General features: G+C 47.9%; 1 protein-coding gene across 13 annotated transcripts in view; it reads right to left on the bottom strand.

Annotated features, from left to right (window-relative positions):
• LZTR1 (leucine zipper like transcription regulator 1) overlaps window positions 1-24700 on the bottom strand; it is a 310867-nt gene that overhangs the window by 73433 nt on the left and 212734 nt on the right. For all 13 annotated transcript variants that reach the window (XM_043500716.1, XM_038379621.2, XM_043500715.1 and 10 more), the window contains one exon: window positions 17498-17654. In XM_043500716.1, the coding sequence (XP_043356651.1) occupies window positions 17498-17654 (157 nt within the window). The remainder of the gene's footprint in view (window positions 1-17497; window positions 17655-24700) is intronic.

Raw genomic sequence — 24700 nt, 5'->3', positions numbered from 1 at the left:
GGAAGATGGAAATATTGAAGTATGCGTCCTTTAAATTGAGAGCGGCGTACCAGTCTCCTGGATTCAGGGAGGGGATGATGGAGGCCAGGGAGACCCTGTGGAACTTCAACTTCTGGAGCTACTTGTTGAGGTGACGCAGGTGGGTCTGAGGCCTCCTTTTGCCTTCGGAATTAGGAAGCAGGGGGAGTAGAATCCTCTGCTTTCCATGTGCTGAGGAACTTTTTCTACTGCACCCAGGTGAAGGTTTTCAATCTCCCAAACAAGGAGTTGCTTGTGAGAAGGATCCCTGAAGAGTGACGGGGGAGTAGGAGAAGTGGTCAGCTGTAAACGGCAGGGCATAGCCTGAAGAAACCATATCTAGCACTCAGCAGTCCAAGATGACACAGGACCAGGCCGACCGGAAAGGGTGGAGGCGGTTGAGGAAAGGGAGGGTTTGGATCCAGTACATTGGCTGGGGCACTGTCCTCAAGCGTACCCTCACAATGACTGCTTCTGGCCTCCCTGACTTCTGGGAGAGTCAGATTGAGCAGCCGGATGGGAAGAGGATGGGTAGTGTTTCTTAGGCACTTTGTCCTTGTTCTTTCTCCTCTAGGAGCCAGACCTGGGAGCCCCCCATGACCTAGACTCCATCTGAGGAGGAGGCAGAGGGCAGAATGGCTTCTTGGACTGCTGAGAGGTGTGCAGACCCAGGGAACCGAGGGTGACTCAGGAGTCCTTGAGCCCATGGATCCTAGAGTCAGTTAGCTCAGAAAAGAGTCCCAAACCCTCAAAGGGCAGGTCCTGTATCGTGGTGTGCATCTCCTGAGACAGCCCAGAAGCCTGCAACTAGGAGCTGTGTCGCATGGCCACCGCCAACACGACCACCCTGGCAGCCGAGCCTGTCGCATCCCAGGCCATCTGGAGGAGTCCCTGGGTCACCGCCATGCCTTCGCTCACCAACATGGCAAACTCTTGGGCACGAACCTGTGGAAGGGCCCCCGTGAACTTACTAAGGGACTTACACAGGTTAAAATTATAACATGCCAACAGGGCCTGGTGGTTAGAGACCTTAAACCGTAAGCTGGCATCGAATAACCTTTTCTCCCAAATAAGTGGAGTCTCTTGGCCTCTTTATTTTTTGGGAGGGTCCGCTGGAGTGGCCCTGTCTGTCCCTTTCATTCACCACAGACATGACCGGTGATGCCGCGGAGGGATGAGTATACAGATATTCAAAACCCTTTCAGGGACACAGTATTTCTTTTCCGCTTTTTAGGATGTTGGCGGAATAGATGAGGGCATTTGACAAACTGATTTGGCTATTTTGAGCACCCTTGGGTGGACGGGCAATGCAATTTTTGCCAGTGTGGTGGCCAAGATGACACTTCAGCAACCTCTTTGATTTGCAAGCCCAGATTCTCCATCACTCATTTAAGGAGGGCCTGGTTCACTTTAAATTTGTCTAGGGGACTGCTGGTGTGGGAGGGTCCGACCACCACCTCGTCCGGGGACAACGATGATGATTGACTGGCCCGAGGGATGGTATCACCCCTTTCTTTGTTGGGGGAGGGCTCCCTCGGCACCAGAGCATGGGGTGCCAGTTCTGCCTGTGCCGCAGTGCCATGCTCCGATTGCAGCACTGGCTGCACCTCGGCCGGTTTGTCCGACTTGGCCAGGGAGGGCTGGGAGTACTGGACCAGCATCAGCGGCACCCCCCATGGATTTCAGGACTGGCACCAGAGGGGGGGGAGGGACGGAGGGTGTCAGTGTCACAATCCCTGCTGTGTTGGCACCACGGCTGGTGATGTCTCAGTCTCCTGCGTCGGAGGGGAGTCACCCTGCTTCAGTGACAGGCTGAGAAGTCATGCTCCGATCCAACCACTGCCCCTCTGGTGACTACGGCAGAGCTATTGAGGCCTGAGTTTGCCTACTGACTCTGCTAGCGTGACAGGGAGTCGTGCCACCTGCCGGAGGAGCAGTACCAGGTCGAGACCCCGAGCGAGCCCTCCAGGATAGGGACTGACAACAAGGAGACCTTCTGGGAGAAGGTGTTTGGCATATAGGCGACCTATGACTCTCGGTACCAGCAGTATGGGGAGTGGCACCATTAGTCCGGAGTCCCCTGCCTAGTAGGAGGGGATCTCAATGGAGATCTCGGCCATCTGGCTGGTGAGCTAGGGTACGGTGCCAGGTCCCGCGGTCGCAGTGAGGGGGACTTGCATCTGTGATCTGATGACCTGGTGTGTTCCGCCAATCTAGGCTGCAATACACTGGTGGCCTTCCCCTTTGGTGCCACAAGCAGAGCCATATTGGTCACCTGGCATGGCACCTGCAGAATTGGTCGGCCTTGCTCCTTGGCTGCCGAGACCACTTCGGGCACTCCAGGCCTCATCACAGGCTGGGAACCCTTGGTGCTGCCTGGGGTTGGGGGCAGGTCCTTGGCAGGGCTGCTGCATCCACCCTCTGTGGTACTCCCGTGATTCCCTGTAGCGGGTGCATGGCCTGACAGGAGTCCTTTGCCTGATGCTCCTCTGTCCTTTGGAGAGGCTCCATTTCTTCAGCACCGGCCGGACGGAGCAGTGCTGGGCCGAGTCCAGGGCCACGCTGCACGCTGAGGCCGAAGTACTGGGCGTAGGTGCTGCAGTGGAGGGTTCCAGTGCCGGACAGAGCAGCCTCCATCAAGAGTGCCCTCAAGCAGATATCCCACTCTTTCTGAATTCATGGGCGAAAGTTCTTACAGGTGCGGCACCTGTCCTTGCGATGGCCTTCTCTCAGACACTTAAGACAGCTATCGTGCAGATTGCTGATTGGTATCGGCATGCTGCATGATGCACATGGCTTAAAGCCGGGGTAGTGGGGCAAAGGCCTAATGGGGGACTCTCTTGACTAACTAACACTATTAGCTAACTAACTATGAATTTATGTACAACCATAACTAGCAAGTCAATGGATAAACCGCTACCGTTCTTGCGAAGCAAGACAAGACACTCCAACCAACCGTCACAGGCGGTAAGAAGGAATTGAGAGGGTGCAGGGCCAGTGGTGCCTGATATGTTGTCGCATGGGAGAGCCACTGCAGGGGGTGCCACAGCCAGCCCTATGGATACCGCTAAGGCAGTAATCTCCGATAACTGTGCACATGGGCGCGCACACACCAAAAATGGAATTGACATGAGCTAGTATTCAGAGAAGAACTAGGTATTGCAAGAGCAAGTCACACAGTTGCATGCTGAAAACACTGCACTCCAGACATGGCTCACAGTGCCCTGTTCCCTGATATGTCTGCCTAGAATGGTTTGATGGTAATCACCAGTGATTCCATAGTTTTATAAACCAGTGCTGCCTCCTGAGCATCCCCAGTCCTATGCTACTGATTGTATAAAGATGAGCCTGGTTATCAGCCTGCTGTCCAGGGAAGACTCTCCCCTCTTGGAGTATGACATTTTGGTATTGTGAACCTGGGACGTATTCCTGCAAGTCAGTTCAGTGCTGTTTGGAGATCTGCACCAAGCTCCAACAGTGGAGGCCGCCCTAAGAAAGCTCCAACAAAGGCAGAGCACTATAGGCTCATATGCAGTACAATTCTGCCACCTCATGGCTGATACAGATTGGAACAAGGTGGCGCAGATATACCAGTTCTGGTGGGAAATGTGAGACGAAATTAAAGATGAATTGTCCTGGGTGGAAACTTCCACAACTCTGGATGCCCTCATGAATCTTACCATCCATACAGACAACTGGTTACAGGAACAAATGGAGGGAAAAATGGGGGTCTTGCAACTACCTTATCATTTTCTCTTACTTCTTTATCAATGCTTCCTGCCATGCTGATGCAGGTGGACATGGGCAGTTGACGGCTCACCTCCATAGACAAGGAATACACTACCAGCACCATCTCTGCTTCTATTCTGGTGAGTCAGGTCACTCCATCTCTGCCTGTCATGTACGCCTCCAAGGTATCAGGAAAAAGAGCTCCCCCACACTTCGGTCTTGACTGGAACACTGAACTCTGAACCCTGAACTTCGTCCCAGGGTTCCCCACTTGCAGGTGCTGGTCCAGTTGCTCATCCCCAGGATGACCCTGCAAACTCCTGTCTCACTAATCCTCATCAAGTCGGGGGCACCCGACTGCTTTGCAGACACAGGCATGGGATCAGGTCCTCAGATTCCCCTGCAAAGCAAGATCACTCACAACCTCATAGAGACTACTGATGGTTCCCCTTAGTCTTCAGGTCCAGTAATAGACGAAAAAACTCCCCTGGAGGCCATGATTCGGGGCACCAAGAAATGTTACATAGAATCATAGAATCATAGAATATCAGGGTTGGAAGGGACCCCAGAAGGTCATCTAGTCCAACCCCCTGCTCAAAGCAGGACCAAGTCCCAGTTAAATCATCCCAGCCAGGGCTTTGACAAGCCTGACCTTAAAAACCTCTAAGGAAGGAGATTCTACCACCTCCCTAGGTAACGCATTCCAGTGTTTCACCACCCTCTTAGTGAAAAAGTTTTTCCTAATATCCAATCTAAACCTCCCCCATTGCAACTTGAGACCATTACTCCTCGTTCTGTCATCTGCTACCATTGAGAACAGTCTAGAGCCATCCTCTTTGAAACCCCCTTTCAGGTAGTTGAAAGCAGCTATCAAATCCCCCCTCATTCTTCTCTTCTGCAGACTAAACAATCCCAGCTCCCTCAGCCTCTCCTCATAAGTCATGTGCTCTAGACCCCTAATCATTTTTGTTGCCCTTCGCTGTACTCTTTCCAATTTATCCACATCCTTCCTGTAGTGTGGGGCCCAAAACTGGACACAGTACTCCAGATGAGGCCTCACCAGTGTCGAATAGAGGGGAACGATCACGTCCCTCGATCTGCTCGCTATGCCCCTACTTATACATCCCAAAATGCCATTGGCCTTCTTGGCAACAAGGGCACACTGCTGACTCATATCCAGCTTCTCGTCCACTGTCACCCCTAGGTCCTTTTCCGCAGAACTGCTGCCGAGCCATTCGGTCCCTAGTCTGTAGCGGTGCATTGGATTCTTCCATCCTAAGTGCAGGACCCTGCACTTATCCTTATTGAACCTCATTAGATTTCTTTTGGCCCAATCTTCCAATTTGTCTAGGTCCTTCTGTATCCTATCCCTCCCCTCCAGCGTATCTACCACTCCTCCCAGTTTAGTATCATCCGCAAATTTGCTGAGAGTGCAATCCACACCATCCTCCAGATCATTTATGAAGATATTGAACAAAACGGGCCCCAGGACCGACCCCTGGGGCACTCCACTTGACACCGGCTGCCAACTAGACATGGAGCCATTGATCACTACCCGTTGAGCCCGACAATCTAGCCAGCTTTCTACCCACCTTATAGTGCATTCATCCAGCCCATACTTCCTTAACTTGCTGACAAGAATGCTGTGGGAGACCGTGTCAAAAGCTTTGCTAAAGTCAAGAAACAATACATCCACTGCTTTCCCTTCATCCACAGAACCAGTAATCTCATCATAAAAGGCGATTAGATTAGTCAGGCATGACCTTCCCTTGGTGAATCCATGCTGACTGTTCCTGATCACTTTCCTCTCCTCTAAGTGCTTCAGGATCGATTCTTTGAGGACCTGCTCCATGATTTTTCCAGGGACTGAGGTGAGGCTGACCGGCCTGTAGTTCCCAGGATCCTCCTTCTTCCCTTTTTTAAAGATGGGCACTACATTAGCCTTTTTCCAGTCATCCGGGACTTCCCCCGTTCGCCACGAGTTTTCAAAGATAATGGCCAAGGGCTCTGCAATCACAGCCGCCAATTCCCTCAGCACTCTCGGATGCAATTCGTCCGGCCCCATGGACTTGTGCACGTCCAGCTTTTCTAAATAGTCCCTAACCACCTCTATCTCTACAGAGGGCTGGCCATCTCTTCCCCGTTTTGTGATACAATTTAGCATGACCCTTTCTCCACACTTTCCCCTGATCCTCGGTATCTCCTGGCTGGCTCTCCACAATCCACTAATGTAGTGGCAAGCACAGGAAGTCTATCTTCCATTGGATTTTGTCAGCAGCACTGTTGGGGACTAATAGATCATGTCACAGCACCTAAACTCGAGAGGCTCAGGTGGGGGTGGCTATCTAGGCATAACCCTCTGCTGAAGCTACATTGAAATGCCCCTTGAAATACCAAGACTAGGCTGATGTTTTTGAAAAGAGGAGTGCAGAAACCCTGCCTCCACACCAAGACTATGACTGTCCAGTAGAGTGCAACCAGGAGCAAAAATACCACTATTTGGAAGGAGCTCACCACCCAGTCCAGGTATTCACTGATCATAAACATCTGGAGTACCTACATAGGGCAAAAGCCTTAAACCAACAGCAGCTTCGATGGGCCCTATTTTTCTTCCAATTTGACTTCATCATCACATATCGTCCCAGGTCCAAAAATGGCAAGGTAGATGCACTATTCTGAAGATATGGTACTAACCTGTGAGGCCCCAGCCGGAATATCCCCTCATTTTCAAATCCCATAACTTTCTCAGTGCAGCTCTTCACCAGGACATACTCACACTGATATGCTCTACCTCTGCCTCAGGAATTCCACCTGACAAACAAGCTATCAGTAAGCAACCATGTGACTCCTGGGAAGGGATCACATATGTAAGGGACCACATCTATGTTCCCCCAGAACCCCAAAAAATTGCAGTCCTGCAACTATGTCATGACTTTCCCCTAGCAGGACACTGGGATACTTTAAGGTTCCAAAACCACTGAGCTACAACTCACAGACGGGCTCCCTAGAGTAATGGCTCCATCCAAAAACTGATGTCTGAATGCTTGTGGGGTGAAACCCATCCTGACCAGGATAGCTTCCTTGACCTCAACATACAAGCCAGCTTGTTCATCAATCAGGACCCTATATGCAACTGCCTCCCCAGTCAAAAATGGGGCCGTCCTGGCCTCCCAGGATGACTCTTCCCAATCAGCTGCTCTAGCCACCCATTCAAATGTGCAAAAGAAGGCTTCCAGTCATCCTGCAGCCCCAGTTTTTCCAATACATAGAACAGTCTGCCCATGGAACCCACCCATGTGCTAGATTGACTTCTGGTACCCCATTTCTCTAGCTGTTGTAAGAACCATTTGTGCAGCTATCACTGACCTCTGGCCAGTGTTGTTGTACAGGGAATCATAGAATCATAGAATCATAGAATATCAGGGTTGGAAGGGACCCCAGAAGGTCATCTAGTCCAACCCCCTGCTCAAAGCAGGACCAAGTCCCAGTTAAATCATCCCAGCCAGGGCTTTGTCAAGCCTGACCTTAAAAACCTCTAAGGAAGGAGATTCTACCACCTCCCTAGGTAACGCATTCCAGTGTTTCACCACCCTCTTAGTGAAAAAGTTTTTCCTAATATCCAATCTAAACCTCCCCCATTGCAACTTGAGACCATTACTCCTCGTTCTGTCATCTGCTACCATTGAGAACAGTCTAGAGCCATCCTCTTTGAAACCCCCTTTCAGGTAGTTGAAAGCAGCTATCAAATCCCCCCTCATTCTTCTCTTCTGCAGACTAAACAATCCCAGCTCCCTCAGCCTCTCCTCATAAGTCATGTGCTCTAGACCCCTAATCATTTTCGTTGCCCTTCGTTGTACTCTTTCCAATTTATCCACATCCTTCCTGTAGTGTGGGGCCCAAAACTGGACACAGTACTCCAGATGAGGCCTCACCAGTGTCGAATAGAGGGGAACGATCACGTCCCTCGATCTGCTCGCTATGCCCCTACTTATACATCCCAAAATGCCATTGGCCTTCTTGGCAACAAGGGCACACTGCTGACTCATATCCAGCTTCTCGTCCACTGTCACCCCTAGGTCCTTTTCCGCAGAACTGCTGCCGAGCCATTCGGTCCCTAGTCTGTAGCGGTGCATTGGATTCTTCCATCCTAAGTGCAGGACCCTGCACTTATCCTTATTGAACCTCATTAGATTTCTTTTGGCCCAATCCTCCAATTTGTCTAGGTCCTTCTGTATCCTATCCCTCCCCTCCAGCGTATCTACCACTCCTCCCAGTTTAGTATCATCCGCAAATTTGCTGAGAGTGCAATCCACACCATCCTCCAGATCATTTATGAAGATATTGAACAAAACGGGCCCCAGGACCGACCCCTGGGGCACTCCACTTGACACCGGCTGCCAACTAGACATGGAGCCATTGATCACTACCCGTTGAGCCCGACAATCTAGCCAGCTTTCTACCCACCTTATAGTGCATTCATCCAGCCCATACTTCCTTAACTTGCTGACAAGAATGCTGTGGGAGACCGTGTCAAAAGCTTTGCTAAAGTCAAGAAACAATACATCCACTGCTTTCCCTTCATCCACAGAACCAGTAATCTCATCATAAAAGGCGATTAGATTAGTCAGGCATGACCTTCCCTTGGTGAATCCATGCTGACTGTTCCTGATCACTTTCCTCTCCTCTAAGTGCTTCAGGATTGATTCTTTGAGGACCTGCTCCATGATTTTTCCAGGGACTGAGGTGAGGCTGACTGGCCTGTAGTTCCCAGGATCCTCCTTCTTCCCTTTTTTAAAGATGGGCACTACATTAGCCTTTTTCCAGTCATCCGGGACTTCCCCCGTTCGCCACGAGTTTTCAAAGATAATGGCCAAGGGCTCTGCAATCACAGCCGCCAATTCCTTCAGCACTCTCGGATGCAATTCGTCCGGCCCCATGGACTTGTGCACGTCCAGCTTTTCTAAATAGTCCCTAACCACCTCTATCTCTACAGAGGGCTGGCCATCTCTTCCCCATTTTGTGTTGCCCAGCACAGCAGTCTGGGAGCTGACCTTGTTAGTGAAAACAGAAGCAAAAAAAGCATTGAGTACATTAGCTTTTTCCACATCCTCTGTGGAAATGTGCATCCTGCTCTTTTTGCTGGGTTTCCAAGGGCTGGGACAGAAGATTCTGAATTTGTTTCTGCTGCTCCTGCTATTGTAGTGATCCTGCAAGACTTCAGGTGTACACCACCTTCCATTTTGGTTCTGAGACAGGGGCCCCCTCACGACAAGGCCTGGTGATACAGAAGCTCTGCCTTGCTGCTCAATCAATCTTTAATGGGAGGGAAAGGGGATCTTCGGAATCCCACCATTGGTACCAATTGTTATGTGGTACACTCACTGCCAGAGCATCCCCTCACGCCAGGATTCAGCACTGCAGTGACTTCATCTTGAGTATTCTCCCTTTTGTTGGCCAATTGGTTTTTGAACTGGTCTTCTGGGTCACTCAATCCTCCAGCCAGGTCGCAGTTAAAGTTCAGTCCCCTTCCAGGGTAACAAAAGTCCAATTAAAATAAAATATCCAACCAATTGAATGTCTGCCCCTCTTGGGCCTGACAGGTCTCCCACTGCCTTTCCTCCCCAAGGACTCCAGCAGCTTCACATGGGACCTGGGACCAGCAAGCTGCATCTCAGGGTGTATTGGTCCCTTGCTCTCCCGCTCGGAAGGAGGCCACTCATTCCAGTCCTGTTTGGTCAGGATCCAAGTCCGCAGAACAGCCAAGAGCCCACAATAGGGCTGGGCAATCAATAGTCATAGTAGGCATAGCCAGTTCCTGCCTCCTTGCCTTGCCCTCCAGTTCCTGGATATTGATTCTGGCTTAACCGTTGGCTATTGACTAAGGCCTGACCCTCAGCTCTGGTTCCTAGCTGCTGACTCTGGCTTAACTCTTAGTTCTGGTTCCTGCCTATTGATGCCAGTTTAAACTTCAGCTTCAGCTCAGTAGGGTATTGACCCTAGCTTGACCTTAGGCTCTGGTTCCCAGTTATGGAACTTGACATGTTCCTTGGCTCTAGGCCCTGGCTACATACTCTGGCTTGACCACTCAGGACCAACTGCCTATGGCTCTAACTACTGGAACTCAATGCCCATGCCCTGGCTTCTGACAGCTTGCACAGACACCTCCAACATTCTGTGGCCAACACTCCAGCAGGAGTTGGAGGGACTGGGCATTCCATTGTCCCATAGGGGCACCAGATCTGCAGGCACAGGTCACCCACGTACAAGAAGAGATTTCAGCTCGGTAGGCCCAGGTGCTGCAACTTTTTGCAGAAAACCCTCCACAAGCAACCCATGCATAAAGAGATGCATCACACATGGTGTGAGTGATAGCCCCGCTATCCAAGCCAGGACCTGTGGTTTGATGGAGACCCCTGAAAATTCCTTAATCAGTGTCTTCTCTGTTTCTGCTCCACCCCCAGACCTACCCCCTCGGTCAGGCCAAGGTGAGATTGGTAATTAGTTTCTGACAGGTGAGGCACTGGTTTGGGCCTCCCCCCTGCTCTAGCAGAACAGTCCAGCACTGAGCCTTGTCCATGGTTTTTTATTACCCTTGCTGCATGTGATCGCTGAAGTTGCCCTGCAGAATCTCTCACAGGGACAAGGGCCAGCTGCCTTGTAGGCTGCACATTTCTGATGGCTTGTGGATGACATCAAGTGGAATGAAGCAGCCCAGATCTACCAGACTCAGTGAGGACTCAGTGAAGAGGTTCAGAATGTGTGGAAGCCACCACAGGCCTGGACACCTTCACTGATCTACCCATCCTCATTGACAATGGGCTACTGAAGCAGAGAGAGGAAACGAGGGGTTCTACCCAGCCACCTTGCCCACATCCTGCATTAACACCCTCGAGCTCATCCCCTGAACACATGCAGGTCAATGTGGACTGCCGACACTTGACCACCAAGGAGAATGAGCAACGTTGGCACAAACAAGCTTGCACTTCTACTGCGGCGAGTCAGAACACATACTCACTTCATGCCCATCATGGACCCCAGCCAGGAAGGGATCAGGAAATGACCAAGCTTGGACTTCATAGTGGGACTTGGCTTGGGCACAACCACAAAAATACACTCAGGGCTGACCCCCATCCCCACCCCCTCAAGTCTTGACAGGCCCACCCAGACATTTGCTGCATCTTCAGGTTCCAAGTTAGCTATGCCTCCGTGGCAAAACTTGACAGCTGCCATTGCTGTGGGCACTCACTATTTCCAGGGCTGCTGCCAATTTCACAAATTCCAAGACAGCCCAAGCTCTGCAAATCACCATCTGGAAGGAGTCCATACCAGACATTTTGGAAACCAGCAATGGGACACTTGTCATTGGGGCTGGTAACCCAGAAGACAGTGCCCCGGAAGCAGTAATTCAGGAACCCCATGAAATCCTGCAGTTCAGTGTGATCTATCCCCTGCATTTCAGCATTGAGCATGTCAGCAGGCCTGCCTCCATAGTAACAGTTGCACGTCCAGGGGTCCAGTCCCAGGCAATACTGAGTGCACCTCCACGTGTGCTGGGGCTCACAGCAACTGGCCAAACCAAACCACGCCTGTGTCCGACCCCCCACATTCCTGATAAATACTAGGATTATGCAGGCATCTTCAAAAAAAGAATGTGGACATGTTGCCTCTGCACTGAGACTATGACTTCCTTATTGTCCTACAACCTGGGGCGAAGGATCCCTATGGCCATATTTACACGATGTCCGAACCAGAACCAGTAACTCTTTTTGCAAATATTCAATAAAACCTGGCCCAAGGGTTTATTTGCTGCTCAACATTTCCCGCAGGGACCCCGGCCTTCTTCGCAAAGAAGAAAGACAGGACTCTGCAGCTCTTTATAGACTACCAGGCTTTGAACCAAGTGACTATTTGGAACTGGTACCCTCCGTCCTTAATCTCTGACTTGCTGGATGGTGTAAGATACTCATGGATATTCACCAAACAAGACCTCTGGTGGGCTTACAATTTAATACATATCTAGGCCAGGGATAAATGGAAGGCTGCTTTGCGAACTTGTTACAGATACTTTGAATAACTGGTAATGTTCTTTGGACTGAACATTTGGTAATGTTCCTGTGATCTTGCAAAACTTCATCAATGATGTATTTAGGGACATTCTGAATCAATAAATTGTTGTCTATTTAGATTATATTTGTCTTTTTGGAGAATCCAGGGCAGCACAAACACCACATCAGGACCGGCCAGGAGAGGTAGCAGCAGCATAGTCTATATACAAACTGGAAAAGTGAATCTTCAATCAATCTTCCACAGAGCTTTTGGGATACATGTGCTCTGCATGAATCCAAATAAGATGGAAGCTGTTTACAACTAGGAGACACATTGGAGTACTTGGGAAGTGCAGTGTTTCCTACATTTCACCAATTTCTTTCACCACTTCATTCCAGGGTTCTCACAGTGAACAGTTGGCTTGACATCGCTCCTCTGCAAGACTGCCAAATTTGTTTGGTCATCTGAGGCTCACAAAGCCTTCGAACAGCTCAAAAACAGCTTCACCACTGTTCCTATTTCGGTGCATCCTGATACAGTTAAAGAGTTCTTAGTGAAAGCCGATGCATCTAATGTGGCCATATAGGTCACACTCTCTCAGATGCACGGGCCCCAGTACCTGCTGCACATAACACTCATGGAAGCTCAAAAACACAGAAAAAAAGTACAAAATCCTCTATAAGGAATTGCTTGCGATTAAATCCACATTTGAAGAGTGGAGTCACTGCCTGAAGGCGATGGATTGCACCCTCAGCAAGTTCACGGATGACACTAAGCTCGGGGGAGAGGTAGATATGCTGGAGGGTAGGGATAGGGTCCAGAGGGATCTAGAAAAATTGGAGTATTGGGTCAAAAGAAATCTGATGAGGTTCAACAAGGACAAAGTGCAGAGTCCTGCACTTAGGATGGAAGAATCCCATGCACTGCTACAGGCTGGGGACCGACTGGCTAAGTGGCAGTTCTGCAGAAAAGGCTCTTACGTAAATTAAGTTGTCATGGGATAAGAGGGAAGATCCTTTCATGGATTGAGAACTGGTTAAAAGACAGGGAACAAAGGGTAGGAATAAATGGTAAATTTTCAGAATGGAGAGGGGTAACTAGTGGTGTTCCCCAAGGGTCAGTCCTAGGACCAATCCTATTCAACTTATTCATAAATGATCTGGAGAAGGGGGGTAAACAGTGAGATTGCAAAGTTTGCAGATGATACTAAACTGCTCAAGATAGTTAAGACCAAAGCAGACTGTGAAGAACTTCAAAAAGATCTCACAAAAGTAAGTGATTGGGCAACAAAATGGCAAATGAAATTTAATGTGGATAAATGTAAAGTAATGCACATTGGAAAAAAATAATCCCAACTATACATACAATATGATGGGGGCTAATTTAGCTACAATTAATCTGGAGAAAGAACTTGGAGTCATTGTGGATAGTTCTCTGAAGACGTTCACGCAGTGTGCAGTGACAGTCAAAAAAGCAAACGGGATGTTAGGAATCATTAACAAAGAGATCGAGAATAAGACGGAGAAAATCTTATTGCCCTTATATAAATCCACGGTACGCCCACACCTTGAATACTGCGTACAGATGTGGTCCCCTCATCTCAAAAAAGATATACTGGCATTAGAAAAGGTTCAGAGAAGGGCAACTAAAATGATTAAGGGTTTGGAATGGATCCCGTACGAGGAGAGATTAAAGAGGCTAGGACTTTTCAGCTTGGAAAAGAGGAGACTAAGGGGAGATATGATAGAGGTCTATAAAATCATGAACGGTGTGGAGAAAGTGAATAAGGAAAAGTTATTTACTTGTTCCAATAATATAAGAACTAGGAGCCAACAAATAAAATTAATGGGCAGCAGGTTTAAAACAAAAAGGAAGTTCTTCTTCACTCAGCGCACAATCAACCTTTGGAACTCTTTGCCTGAGGAGGTTGTGAAGGCTGGGACTATAACAGGGTTTAAAAGAGAACTGGATAAATTCATGAAGGTTAAGTCCATTAATGGCTATAAGCCAGGATGGGTAAGGAATAGTATCCCTTGCCTCTGTCTGTCAGAGAGTGGAGTTGGATGGCAGGAGAGAGATCACTAGATCATTACCTGTTAGGTTCACTCCCTCTGGGGCACCTGGCATTGGCCATTGTTAGTAGACAGGATACTGGGCTAGATGGACCTTTGGTCTGAACAAGTATGACTTTTCTTATGTTCTTATGTTCAATGCTCCAGGGCACACCTGAAGAGGGGCAATGTGAGGATTCATGGGACTTGAAACCACATCTGCTGGAGGCCAAGCAGGTGGCCCTTCCACACTGCTAGAAGGCATCCCAGGAGACCAGTCACTGTGGGGTATGCCACCCACGGTAGTGATGACTGGCAGCCCCACCCCATATCTCTGATTGTCCCAGACCTACTATTTAAGCCTGAAGGGAGTACCAGGAAGTTGTATGACAGGTTTCAGAGTAGCAGCCGTGTTAGTCTGTATTCGCAAAAAGAAAAGGAGTACTTATGGCACCAGATGGCTTATCTTAAGTGATCACTCTCCTTACAGTGTGTATGATAAAACCCATTGTTTCATGTTCTCTGTGTGTGTATATCAATCTCCCCTCTGTATTTTCCACCAAATGCATCCGATGAAGTGAGCTATAGCTCACGAAAGCTTATGCTCAAATAAATTTATTAGTCTCTAAGGTGCCACAAGTACTCCTTTTCTTTTTAGGAAGTTGTATGTGCACCAAGCCAGATCCTGCTGAGAGAGACCCCTAATCATTCTTGCTTTCTTGCCTCACTCCTGGTTCCTGTCTCCTCGCCCTGCCCTCTGGTTCCTAGCTATTGACTCCAGCTTAACCCTTGGCTACAGCTCCTGGCTATTGACTCCAGCCTGACTCCAGATTGATCCTAGGCTCCAGACCCCAGCTACCAACTCAGCTCCCTCAGGCTCAACCACTTAAAGCTCTAACCACTGGACTTTACTGCCCATGCCCTGATTCTGGACACAGGCTATCCTAGATTCATAGATTCATAGATATCAAGGTCAGAAGGGACCATTATGATCATCTAGTCTGACCTCCTGCACAGTGCAGGCCACAGAATCTCACCCACCCACTCCTGCAATAAACTTCTCACCTATGTCTGAGCTTATTGAAGTCCTCAAATCATGGTTTAAAGACTTCAAGGGGCAGAGAATCCTCCAGCAGGTAACCTGTGCCCCAGGCTACAGAGGAAGGCAAAAAAAACCGCAGGGCCTCTTCCAATCTGCCCTGGAGGAAAATTCCTTCCTGACACCAAAGATGGCGATCAGCTGAACCCTGAGCATATGGGCAAGATTCACCAGCCAGCTATCCAGGAAAGAATTCTCTGTAGTAACTCAGATTCCACCCCATCTAGCATCCTATCACAGGCCATTGGGCCTAATTACCATGAATATTTTTCCATGAACTGCCTCCCACATTCAAGCTCCAACCTATGTCCCAACTATTATACTGCTACTTAAAAGCACCATGCTGCAAGCTCATTGCTTTCCAACTTCACATATGGTTTCTTTTTTGTCAATGCTGCTTTTTTGTTTGCCACCAAGTGTTACCAACTTGCAGTAAGTGAAATGATGTATTCTTCATCAGTAGGAAATCATTCCAGGTTAAGTTGCACCTCATGTATATCCTGTTACATACAGGCTACTGCCACACATGCCATTGGTATAAGGGCCTCAACAGCAGGCTTATTATGCCCCATCACTCTTTTCAATCTGGTAGCAGTGATTAGTGTGCACTGACACTCCTATCCTGAAGCCTGCAGCAGGGCATAGGTCAAACCCATGACTCTTCTTAGCCCCAAAGTGGGGTTCAACCTACCACCCTGCCTCATCAGACCTTCAGCAGGAATTACCCATCCTCCTCTCCCCTCTAGACTCTTTAACCACAAAGTTCAGGCAGTGTTCCTTACATCTGAGGAAACTATAAATTGCAGACTGACTTAGCTCACCCTCCCTTTCACAGTGCTAAGCCCTGGCCTTTCTCCCACCACCCTACTTCTCATAGATGTCAAGATGAAAAACATTTTCCAAGGAATAGTTCTTCTGCAGAAAAAGACCTAGGGGTTACAGTGGACGAGAAGCTGGATATGAGTCAACAGTGTGCCGTTGTTACCAAGAAGGCCAATGGCATTTTGAGATGTATAAGTAGGGGAATTGCCAGCAGATCGAGGGACATGATCATTCCCCTCTATTTGACATTGGTGAGGCCTCATCTGGAGTACTGTGTCCAGTTTTGGGCCCCATACTACAAGAAGGATGTGGAAAAATTGGAAAACGTCCAGCGGAGGGCAACAAAAATGATTAGGGGACTGGAACACATGACTTATGAGGAGAGGCTGAGGGAACTGGGATTGTTTAGTCTGCGGAAGAGAAGAATGAGGGGGATTTGATAGCTGCTTTCAACTACCTGAAAGGGGGTTCCAAAGAGGATGGATCTAGACTGTTCTCAGTGGTAGCAGATGACAGAACAAGGAGTAATGGTCTCAAGTTGCAGTGGGGGAGGTTTAGGTTGGATATTAGGAAAAACTTTTTCACTAGGAGGGTGGTGAAACACTGGAATGCGTTACCTAGGAAGGTGGTGGAATCTCCTTCCTTAGAAGTCTTTAAGGTCAAGCTTGACAAAGCCCCGGCTGGGATGATTTAGTTGGGGATTGGTCATGCTTTGAGCAGAGGGTTGGACTAGATGACCTCCTGAGGTCCCTTCCAACCCTGATATTCTAAGATTCTATGAAATAAAATGAATAGTATGGTCCACATCATAGAGCACATTCCTCTGTACAGCTCTTCAGGAATACTTCAGCTAATGGAGTGCAGGGGAATAATGGATGCCCTGGGGCAAACAGCATTTTAGCAGAGGGCTCCCAACTGTGGAACAACATGTCACTAGGGATCAGGAGGTGTCTATCTAGGGACCTGAATGGCTTTCCATTGTAAGTATTTAAAAATAGAAGAAACTATAGCAAACTCTCTCTTCTTCCTTCCTTCCTTTCAAGCCCTTATGAGAAATAGCTGGAGTGTGCACGTACATATGAGCATGGGTGAATTTAAACCTTACTAAGGGAAGGATAATGCAAAGAGATGAATTTGCATTTCTTTCTTAATTTAGTGCGGCCGGTGGTCATTCTTATCTATTGGGGGAATTAGTTCCACAACCTAGGTCTTGCTCCTGTGACAGTTCTGTCTTCTGTATTCAGGAGCCTCCCACTATTTATTAGTTGATGGTTTCACTGTTCCCACAGAACACACCTTTTGCAGGAGGCTGTGGCTGTGGAATGGGAGGTGATCTCTCAGGTACCTAGGGCCAATCCAATGGAGGACTTTCATTACCTTGAGCTGACCTTAAATGGGCAGCCAGGTTGTATTGCTAAATAGGTGGGATTAACTGGAGCTTTTTCAGGGCTCATTATCAGATATAGTGAATAGAAACAATTGAGCCCAAAGGTCACAAATGGGAATCACTGTGATCAGCTGTTTCTGACAGAAGGTCAGCAATACTGAAGCTTAGTCGGTGCAAATATTAGCATGTCCTTGTATGCACCTAGGAGGCAGTATGGGTGAAGCTAGACTGAGCAATCAATGGCAAGTAATCGGCTATTCCTGACTGTAGACAATGCCCAAGTCATATTAGAGTCTCAAGAAAACAAACAGTGTGATTATTAGTTCAGGAAGGAAAATACATTACCAATATCCAGAGGCTGATCGGAATGTGTTCGAACAGGAGGCTGCTGTTTTCTTCGTACTATCTCCACTATCAGGGATGAGGAAAGATGCTCAAATTCCTTCATCATTATTACCTGATTAAAATGTGACTCTTTAACCACAAAGTTCAGGCAGTGTTCCTTAAAAAGTGAAAAACAGTCTCATCTGAGGAAATTCTATAATTTTATACAGACCAGAAGAAAAACCATTACAAAGCATCCATTCCAAAATCCCCACTGAAGGTTTCCAACAGTATTAACCACGAGAAGAGAACTCAATGGTTTTTCACCAGAATCCTGAGAAATCAATATCTCGTGATAGCATAATCTTTGTTATTCTTTCTGATATTAAATACAAACAACTTTGTCAATGCAACATTATTTTTGCATAAAATTAAGTACTCAAAATGGAATGCCCAAGTTAAGGCTGAATGCACAACCTTTCTTCTACCCACGTAAGTGTATGTGTTATGACACACTGTGCTTACACAATCATGTAATCTCTCAAATAATGCTATATTTGACATCAAACATTTTTATTCCAAACCTTTAGTTCAGATGTGTAGCATCCCGTAACATATTTATTCGTGTATAAAGAATCATATCTTACAGTAACCATAGTTCTTAAAGACGTGTTGTCCACCTAGATTTCACTTCTGGGGCACATGCACCCTGTATGTGTGAAAATAGATTCTTTTTGGCCAACAGTATCCATTGGGGCTGCGTCTGTGCCCTGGACATTCTCATGCCTCACACCTGAGGACATACAATACATCTACAATGCAATGATAAACTCACAGAATTGAAAAGGAGTACTTGTGGCACCTTAGAGACTAACAAATTTATTTGAGCATAAGCTTTCGTGAGCTACAGCTCACTTCATCGGATGCATTCAGTGGAAAATACAGTGGAGAGATTTATATACACACACAGAGAACATGAAACAATGGGTTTCATAATTTATCATACACACTGTAAGGAGAGTGATCACTTAAGATGAGCCATCACCAGCAGCGGGGGGGGGGGGGGGGAGGAGGAAAACCTTTCATGGTGACAAGCAAGATAGGCTATTTCCAGCAGTTAACAAGACCATCTGAGGAACAGTGGGGTGGGGGGTGGGGTGGGGGGGAGAAATAACATGGGGAAATAGTTTTACTTTGTGTAATGACTCATCCATTCCCAGTCTCTATTCAAGCCTAAGTTAATTGTATCCAGTTTGCAAATTAATTCCAATTCAGCAGTCTCTCGTTGGAGTCTGTTTTTGAAGCTTTTTTGTTGAAGGATAGCCACCCTCAGGTCTGTAATCGAGTGACCGGAGAGATTGAAGTGTTCTCCGACTGGTTTTTGAATGTTATAATTCTTGACATCTGATTTGTGTCCATTTATTCTTTTAGGGAGAGACTGTCCAGTTTGACCAATGTACATGGCAGAGGGGCATTGCTGGCACATGATGGCATATATCACATTGGTAGATGTGCAGTTGAACAAGCCTCTGACAGTGTGGCTGATGTGATTAGGCCCTATGATGGTGTCCCCTGAATAGATATGTGGACAGAGTTGGCAACAGGCTTTGTTGCAAGGATCAGTTCCTGGGTTAGTGTTCTGTTGTGTGGTGTGTGGTTGCTGGTGAGTATTTGCTTCAGGTTGGGGGGCTGTCTGTAAGCAAGGACTGGCCTGTCTCCCAAGATCTGTGAGAGTGATGGGTCGTCCTTCAGGATAGGTTGTATATCCTTGATGATGCATTCTTACAACTACAATACCCACCTACTGAAATGAAGAAACAGATTGACAGAGCCAGAAGAGTACCCAGAAGTCACCTACTACAGGACAGGCCCAACAAAGAAAATAACAGAATGCCACTAGCCATCACCTTCAGCCCCCAACTAAAATCTCTCCAACGCATCATCAAGGATCACAACCTATCCTGAAGGATGACCCATCACTCTCACAGATCTTGGGAGACAGGACAGCTCTTGCATCCCTGAGAGACACAGGAGACTGAATCTCCAGGAGGCCATCCTAACTTTTAGAACAAAAACAATTTTGGGAATATAAGGGACAGAGAGACTTCATCTTGATCCTTCACTTTAAAGACCCAAAGAACCCAAGCAATTTGAGCTGTGAGATGGGTCTTGGCCAGGCTGGCCTGTGAAAAGCTGGAAAGAAGACTGGGGGTGAGAGAGATCATCTTGAATAAAGACTGTACTTTGGTAGATTCAGTTTTAGACTTTTAAATGCATGTTTTCACTTTTATTTGCTTAAAACCATCTCTACCTTTATTTCTTTTACTTGGTATCACTTAATCCAGGCTTTTTGGTTAAACTCGTTTTGCTTTCATTGTAACTCATCAGCCCTGGGTAAGTGCAGTGAGTTTGTGCCTCTAGAAAACTGACATGCTGGAATGTTGCACTGTCTCTGGAGAGGCAGGGAACCTAATACTTTTTCTGAGGGACCAGTGAGAAGGAATGGACCTGCAGGATGATGACTTTGGGGCAGATTCAGGGCTGGAAGGCTCCTAAACTCAGCCTGCAAGAAGTAACCAAGTTGGGCAAAGGCAGAGTGAGCCTTGTGGGCCGCTGGCTGGCTGTTGGGGTCAAAGCTCTGGACCAAAACTGCACAGTCACAAGACACCCAGGGTTAAAAGGCAGATATTGACCAAACCCCTGACTGGCCTGGGTGAACCCCAAAACATCCCAGTGAAATCTATCCTAGCTACTTCATAACAGGATATAATATAGTTAGATATCAATTTGGACAACCTTTGGGTGGAAGTGGCTTGAACCTTAAACCTATCTGCAAAGGCTACACACAGTCTGTGGTATCTTGTGAAGGATGTGGTCCTGTCCAGGTAGTATGTTATAGCTCTACTATGTCAAAGGGTGTGCCATTTGGCTTCCCCCCTGGTGTGAGAGTAGCACTTGAGGGAAAAAACAGGGAAGGGAAGCAACTGATTTCAATAAAAATCAGAAACAATATTAGGCAGGAATTTGGGGTGAGGCCTATCTTTATGGAACATCATGTCAGGTGGATCATCCATAAGGGCTTGCATGTCCCCTAACCTTTGAGTTGATGTAAGCAGTCTTCATAGACAGTTGATAAAAAGAGCAGGTTGCTTGTGGCTAAAAAGGAGGTCCCATTAAACAGTTAACACTGTGTTGAGGTCCCAGGAAGGAGGCCGCCCTTGGTCTGGGTGGAAAAACATGAATAAGACCCTTACGGAATCTAGCAACTGTAGGGTGGGAAGATACAGTATAACCCTGAATTGAGGATGGTGTGCAGCTATTACTGCTAAATGTACTCTTATGGATCTGATGGATGGCCCCAAATGTGTTAGAGCTAGCTGACAGTCCTGAGTAGCAGAAACAGGAACTGACAAGGGAAATGTTTTGGAGCCCAAATAGAAAACCTCTTCCATTTTGCTTCATTTCTCAGTATAGTAGAGGTTTTTCTCCTATGTACCAAACTGTCCTGGACTTCATTTGAACAGTTCCTTTCAAAGGCAGTTAATCAGCCAACAACCACACTGTCAGATGTAATGATGAAAGAAGTGAAAGATCTCACTTCTGTTTTGCAAAATCATGTCAGATAGAACAAATGGTGTGTTGACAGGTTCATCAGCTCAGAGTATCAGAGCTGTCTGGGCCAAGCTGAGTCTAGCATAATAACTGAGGCTGAACCTTGTCTGAGTTTCCTCAGGATCCCTGGTATTAAATGAATTGGCAGAAGGCATACATGAGCCCCTCTGCCTAGGAGACTACAGAAAGCCTGGACTCAAAACCCCTCTGGAGCAGAAGACACGGCATTTCTTGTTCTGATCTGTGGCATATATGTCTATTTCTGGATACCATACTGCAAGGGACTATTAAAGGTGAATTGGCCTGTTAACAACCCTTCAGTCATGGGGGGAAAGGCCGGGGGGGAGGCAACTTGTCAGAGAGGTTGTTAGTGGGTTGTTAGTGAGATTGTTTTAATAAGCCATAAATCTAGAGTCCTATTTACTCCATGGGTCTAGCAAAGTTATAAATTTAAGCTCCCAGGAGTCTCTTTTGAAGATGTGAAGATTTCCTGAGAAGTCAGATAGAGTGATCATTTTCTGAGAAGTGTTCACCCACGTGGTGTTTTTCTCTTTTATGATATTTCTGTTAGCTCATTTGAGAGCATAGTGTCCATCTGGTTTCACTCACATAGTTGTTACTGGGGCATTTAGTGCACCGGATAAGGTATGCCACATGTTGCAGGACTCTCAGATCTTGAAAGGTGTATTGGGGAGGGAGTGTCAATCATCGCAGCCATGGAGATATGTCTACAGGTTTTGCATCTGTTGTTCTGGCAGGGGTCTGGTAAAGATTTGAATTGATGTGTCCTGGTCTGTGGGGAGCTTGCTTCTAATGATGATTCTGGAGAAGCTGCGGGGTTGTTTGAAGGCCAGAAGAGGGGTTCAGAAAAGATTTCTTTCAGGATGTGAACCCCATAGAGTATGGGTTGTGAATGTTTAATGCTATCTTATATGGGTTCCAGTGTTGGATGGTAGGTGATAACTACGGGTGTATAGTCAGAGGGGGTTTTATTTCTGTATTGAAACAGGTTCTCTCGGGGTATTTGTGTGTCCCGTTCCATGATGCAATCTACTTCTCTGGTGGAATGTCCTTATTTGGTGAAGGCAGTTTTAAGTGTGTTAAGGTTTACATCCCACTTTAGCACTTAGTGAAGAGCTTCTCCCATCAGCGTAGGTACTCCACCTCCAGAGAGGTGGTAGCTATGTTGATGGGAGAAGCCTGTACTGTTTACACCCAGATTAAGCAGGTCCCTTTTCGCTGGGTAAGGTATCAGAGGCAGTTCCAGAACAATCAGGAACTTGCTGGAACCAATTAAGGCAGGCAGGCTAATTAGGACACCTGGAGCCATCAACCTATACATGAGGGAACTACCGCCAGACCTTCGTGCCTGGGTAAGCCAGAATGAGCCCTCCACCTATGACGAGGTTGTCGCACCGGTAGAGAGGCAAAGGATGGCAAGGGAACTGACCCAACCACTTAAGGAAGAGGCACCCTGGGTTAAACAAGCAGCACTAAGCCCCAGAGCTTGAGCAACTAGGCCCCCAGGAGGGCCTAATGGAAAAAGAGAGAGGCTGAAGACCCATCAGAGGACACAAACAGTCGGAGCACTGAGGGGAAAGAGGATAGTGTCATTAGACTGCCCAAACTGAGAGACCGGGCAATGCCTAGGGCCCCATACAGATGTTACGCCTGAGGGGAGTGGGGACACATAGCTGCGCAGTGTCCCAATGCCGAGGAGCCTATGCAGTGTAACCTGGGGAACTGGGCAGACACATACTCCCTAATTCATCTGGTGGGGGTCGCACTAACCCTGCATATGTACAGCAGACCAGTAAAACTAAATGGAGCAGAAACCACGGCACTGGTTGATTCGGGGAGTACTATCACGCTTATTTCAGGGAAGCTTGTGAAGTGTAGTCAGCTGCTGCAGGCAAAGTGCACCAGGGTGACAAGCGTCCATGGGACAGTTAGTTATTACCCCACCATCCTGGTAAAAATTGAAATCCAGGGGAACACTACTGAGGTAGCAGCAGGTGTAGCCCCGAAACTCCCATACCCGGTGCTCATAGGGAGGGACTTTCCAGGGTTTAGAGACTTACTCCCAGTAGGGGAATTGGAGAAAGGAGGAAACCCTGAAGTTAGTGAGACATCCACAGTAGACTGTTAATCCCCATTCTTCTCTGAAATATCCCCAGATTTGTTCTCCACTCCCAGGCAGGATAGAAAGAAGAAAAGGGAAAGAAGGGCAGCAAAGGACCTGGGAACCCGAATACTGACCCAAAACCAGAGGGTCGCTCTCGTAGGTAGGCGGACATGAGCAGCTGAAAAGGAGGCCACCCAGGAGGGAGAAGCACCCAAGTCTGACCCATAACCTAATGCCTCTGAACCAGTAGAGGCGACAGAGACTGGGGACCCCTACATCTCCAGCAGATTAGCCCCGGGAGAGGAAATTTTGGACGGGACCAGGCTGAAGACCCAAGGTACGACAACATTAGGAAGGAGGTGACCAAAATAGATGGGGTCCCCATGGAAGGGAAAACCCAGGGACCAGGACCCTACTTCATGATGAAGAAGGATCTCTTGTACCGGGTTGCACCAGTACAGAAGCAGAAGGCACAGCAGACCCTAGTACCTCAAAAACATCAGAACGCTATATTACGTCTTGCCCATAGTTATCTTTTTGGGGGGCATTTGGGGATAGAGAAGACCCTGGCACGGGTCCTACGATGTTTCTTCTGTACCGGAGTACATGAAGAAGTGCGGAGGTACTGTGCATCCTGCCCAGAGTGTCAGCTGCACAGTCTCCGTCCCCACTTGAGTGTCAGCTGCACAGTCCCCGTCCCCACTTTAGTACCCCTTCCCATCATAGAGGTCCCTTTCGAGCGAATAGCCATGGACCTAGTGGGACTCCTGGAGAAGACAGCTCAGGGCCACCAATATATACTTGTTGTTTTGGACTATGCTACTCGCTACCCAGAAGCCATCCCCCTGCGGAACACGGCCTCTAAAATGATAGCCAAAGAGCTGGTGGGGATCTTTGCCCGAGTGTGGCTACCAAAGGAGATATTAACAGACCAAGGAACCCCATTTATGTCAAAGCTGCTGAAGGACCTCTGTACCCTGCTCCATATACATACCCTGAGAACTTCAATCTATCATCCACAGACCAATGGGCTGGTAGAAAGGTTTAACCGAACCCTCAAGGCTATGATACAGAAGATGGTAAGTCGGGACAGGAAGGTTTGGGACACCCTACTACCTTACCTTATGTTCGCCATGTGGGAGGTATCTCAGGCCTCAACTGGTTTTCCCCCTTTGAGTTATTATACGGGTGCCACCCTTGTGGCATACTAGATATTGCCAAAGAGATCTTGGAAGAGGAACCCAATAAGGGGAGAAATATAATTGAACATGTGTTGCAGATGCGAGACCAGATAGCCTGGGTCACCCCTATTGTATGGGAACATTTGGAAAAGGCACAGGAGGCCCAGCGAACCCACTACAATCGCCGGGCAAAAGTCCGACAGTTCCAACCAGGGGAATCAGGTGATGGTGTTGTACCCGCGGCAGAAAGCAAGCTTTTGGCCCAATGGCAGGGGCCCTATGAGGTGGTTGAACCTGTTGGGGAAG

The sequence above is a fragment of the Dermochelys coriacea genome, chromosome 21, assembly GCF_009764565.3.
Source record: "Dermochelys coriacea isolate rDerCor1 chromosome 21, rDerCor1.pri.v4, whole genome shotgun sequence".
NCBI classification, from domain to species: domain Eukaryota; kingdom Metazoa; phylum Chordata; order Testudines; family Dermochelyidae; genus Dermochelys; species Dermochelys coriacea.
This window is presented reverse-complemented; position numbering and strand designations above follow the sequence as displayed.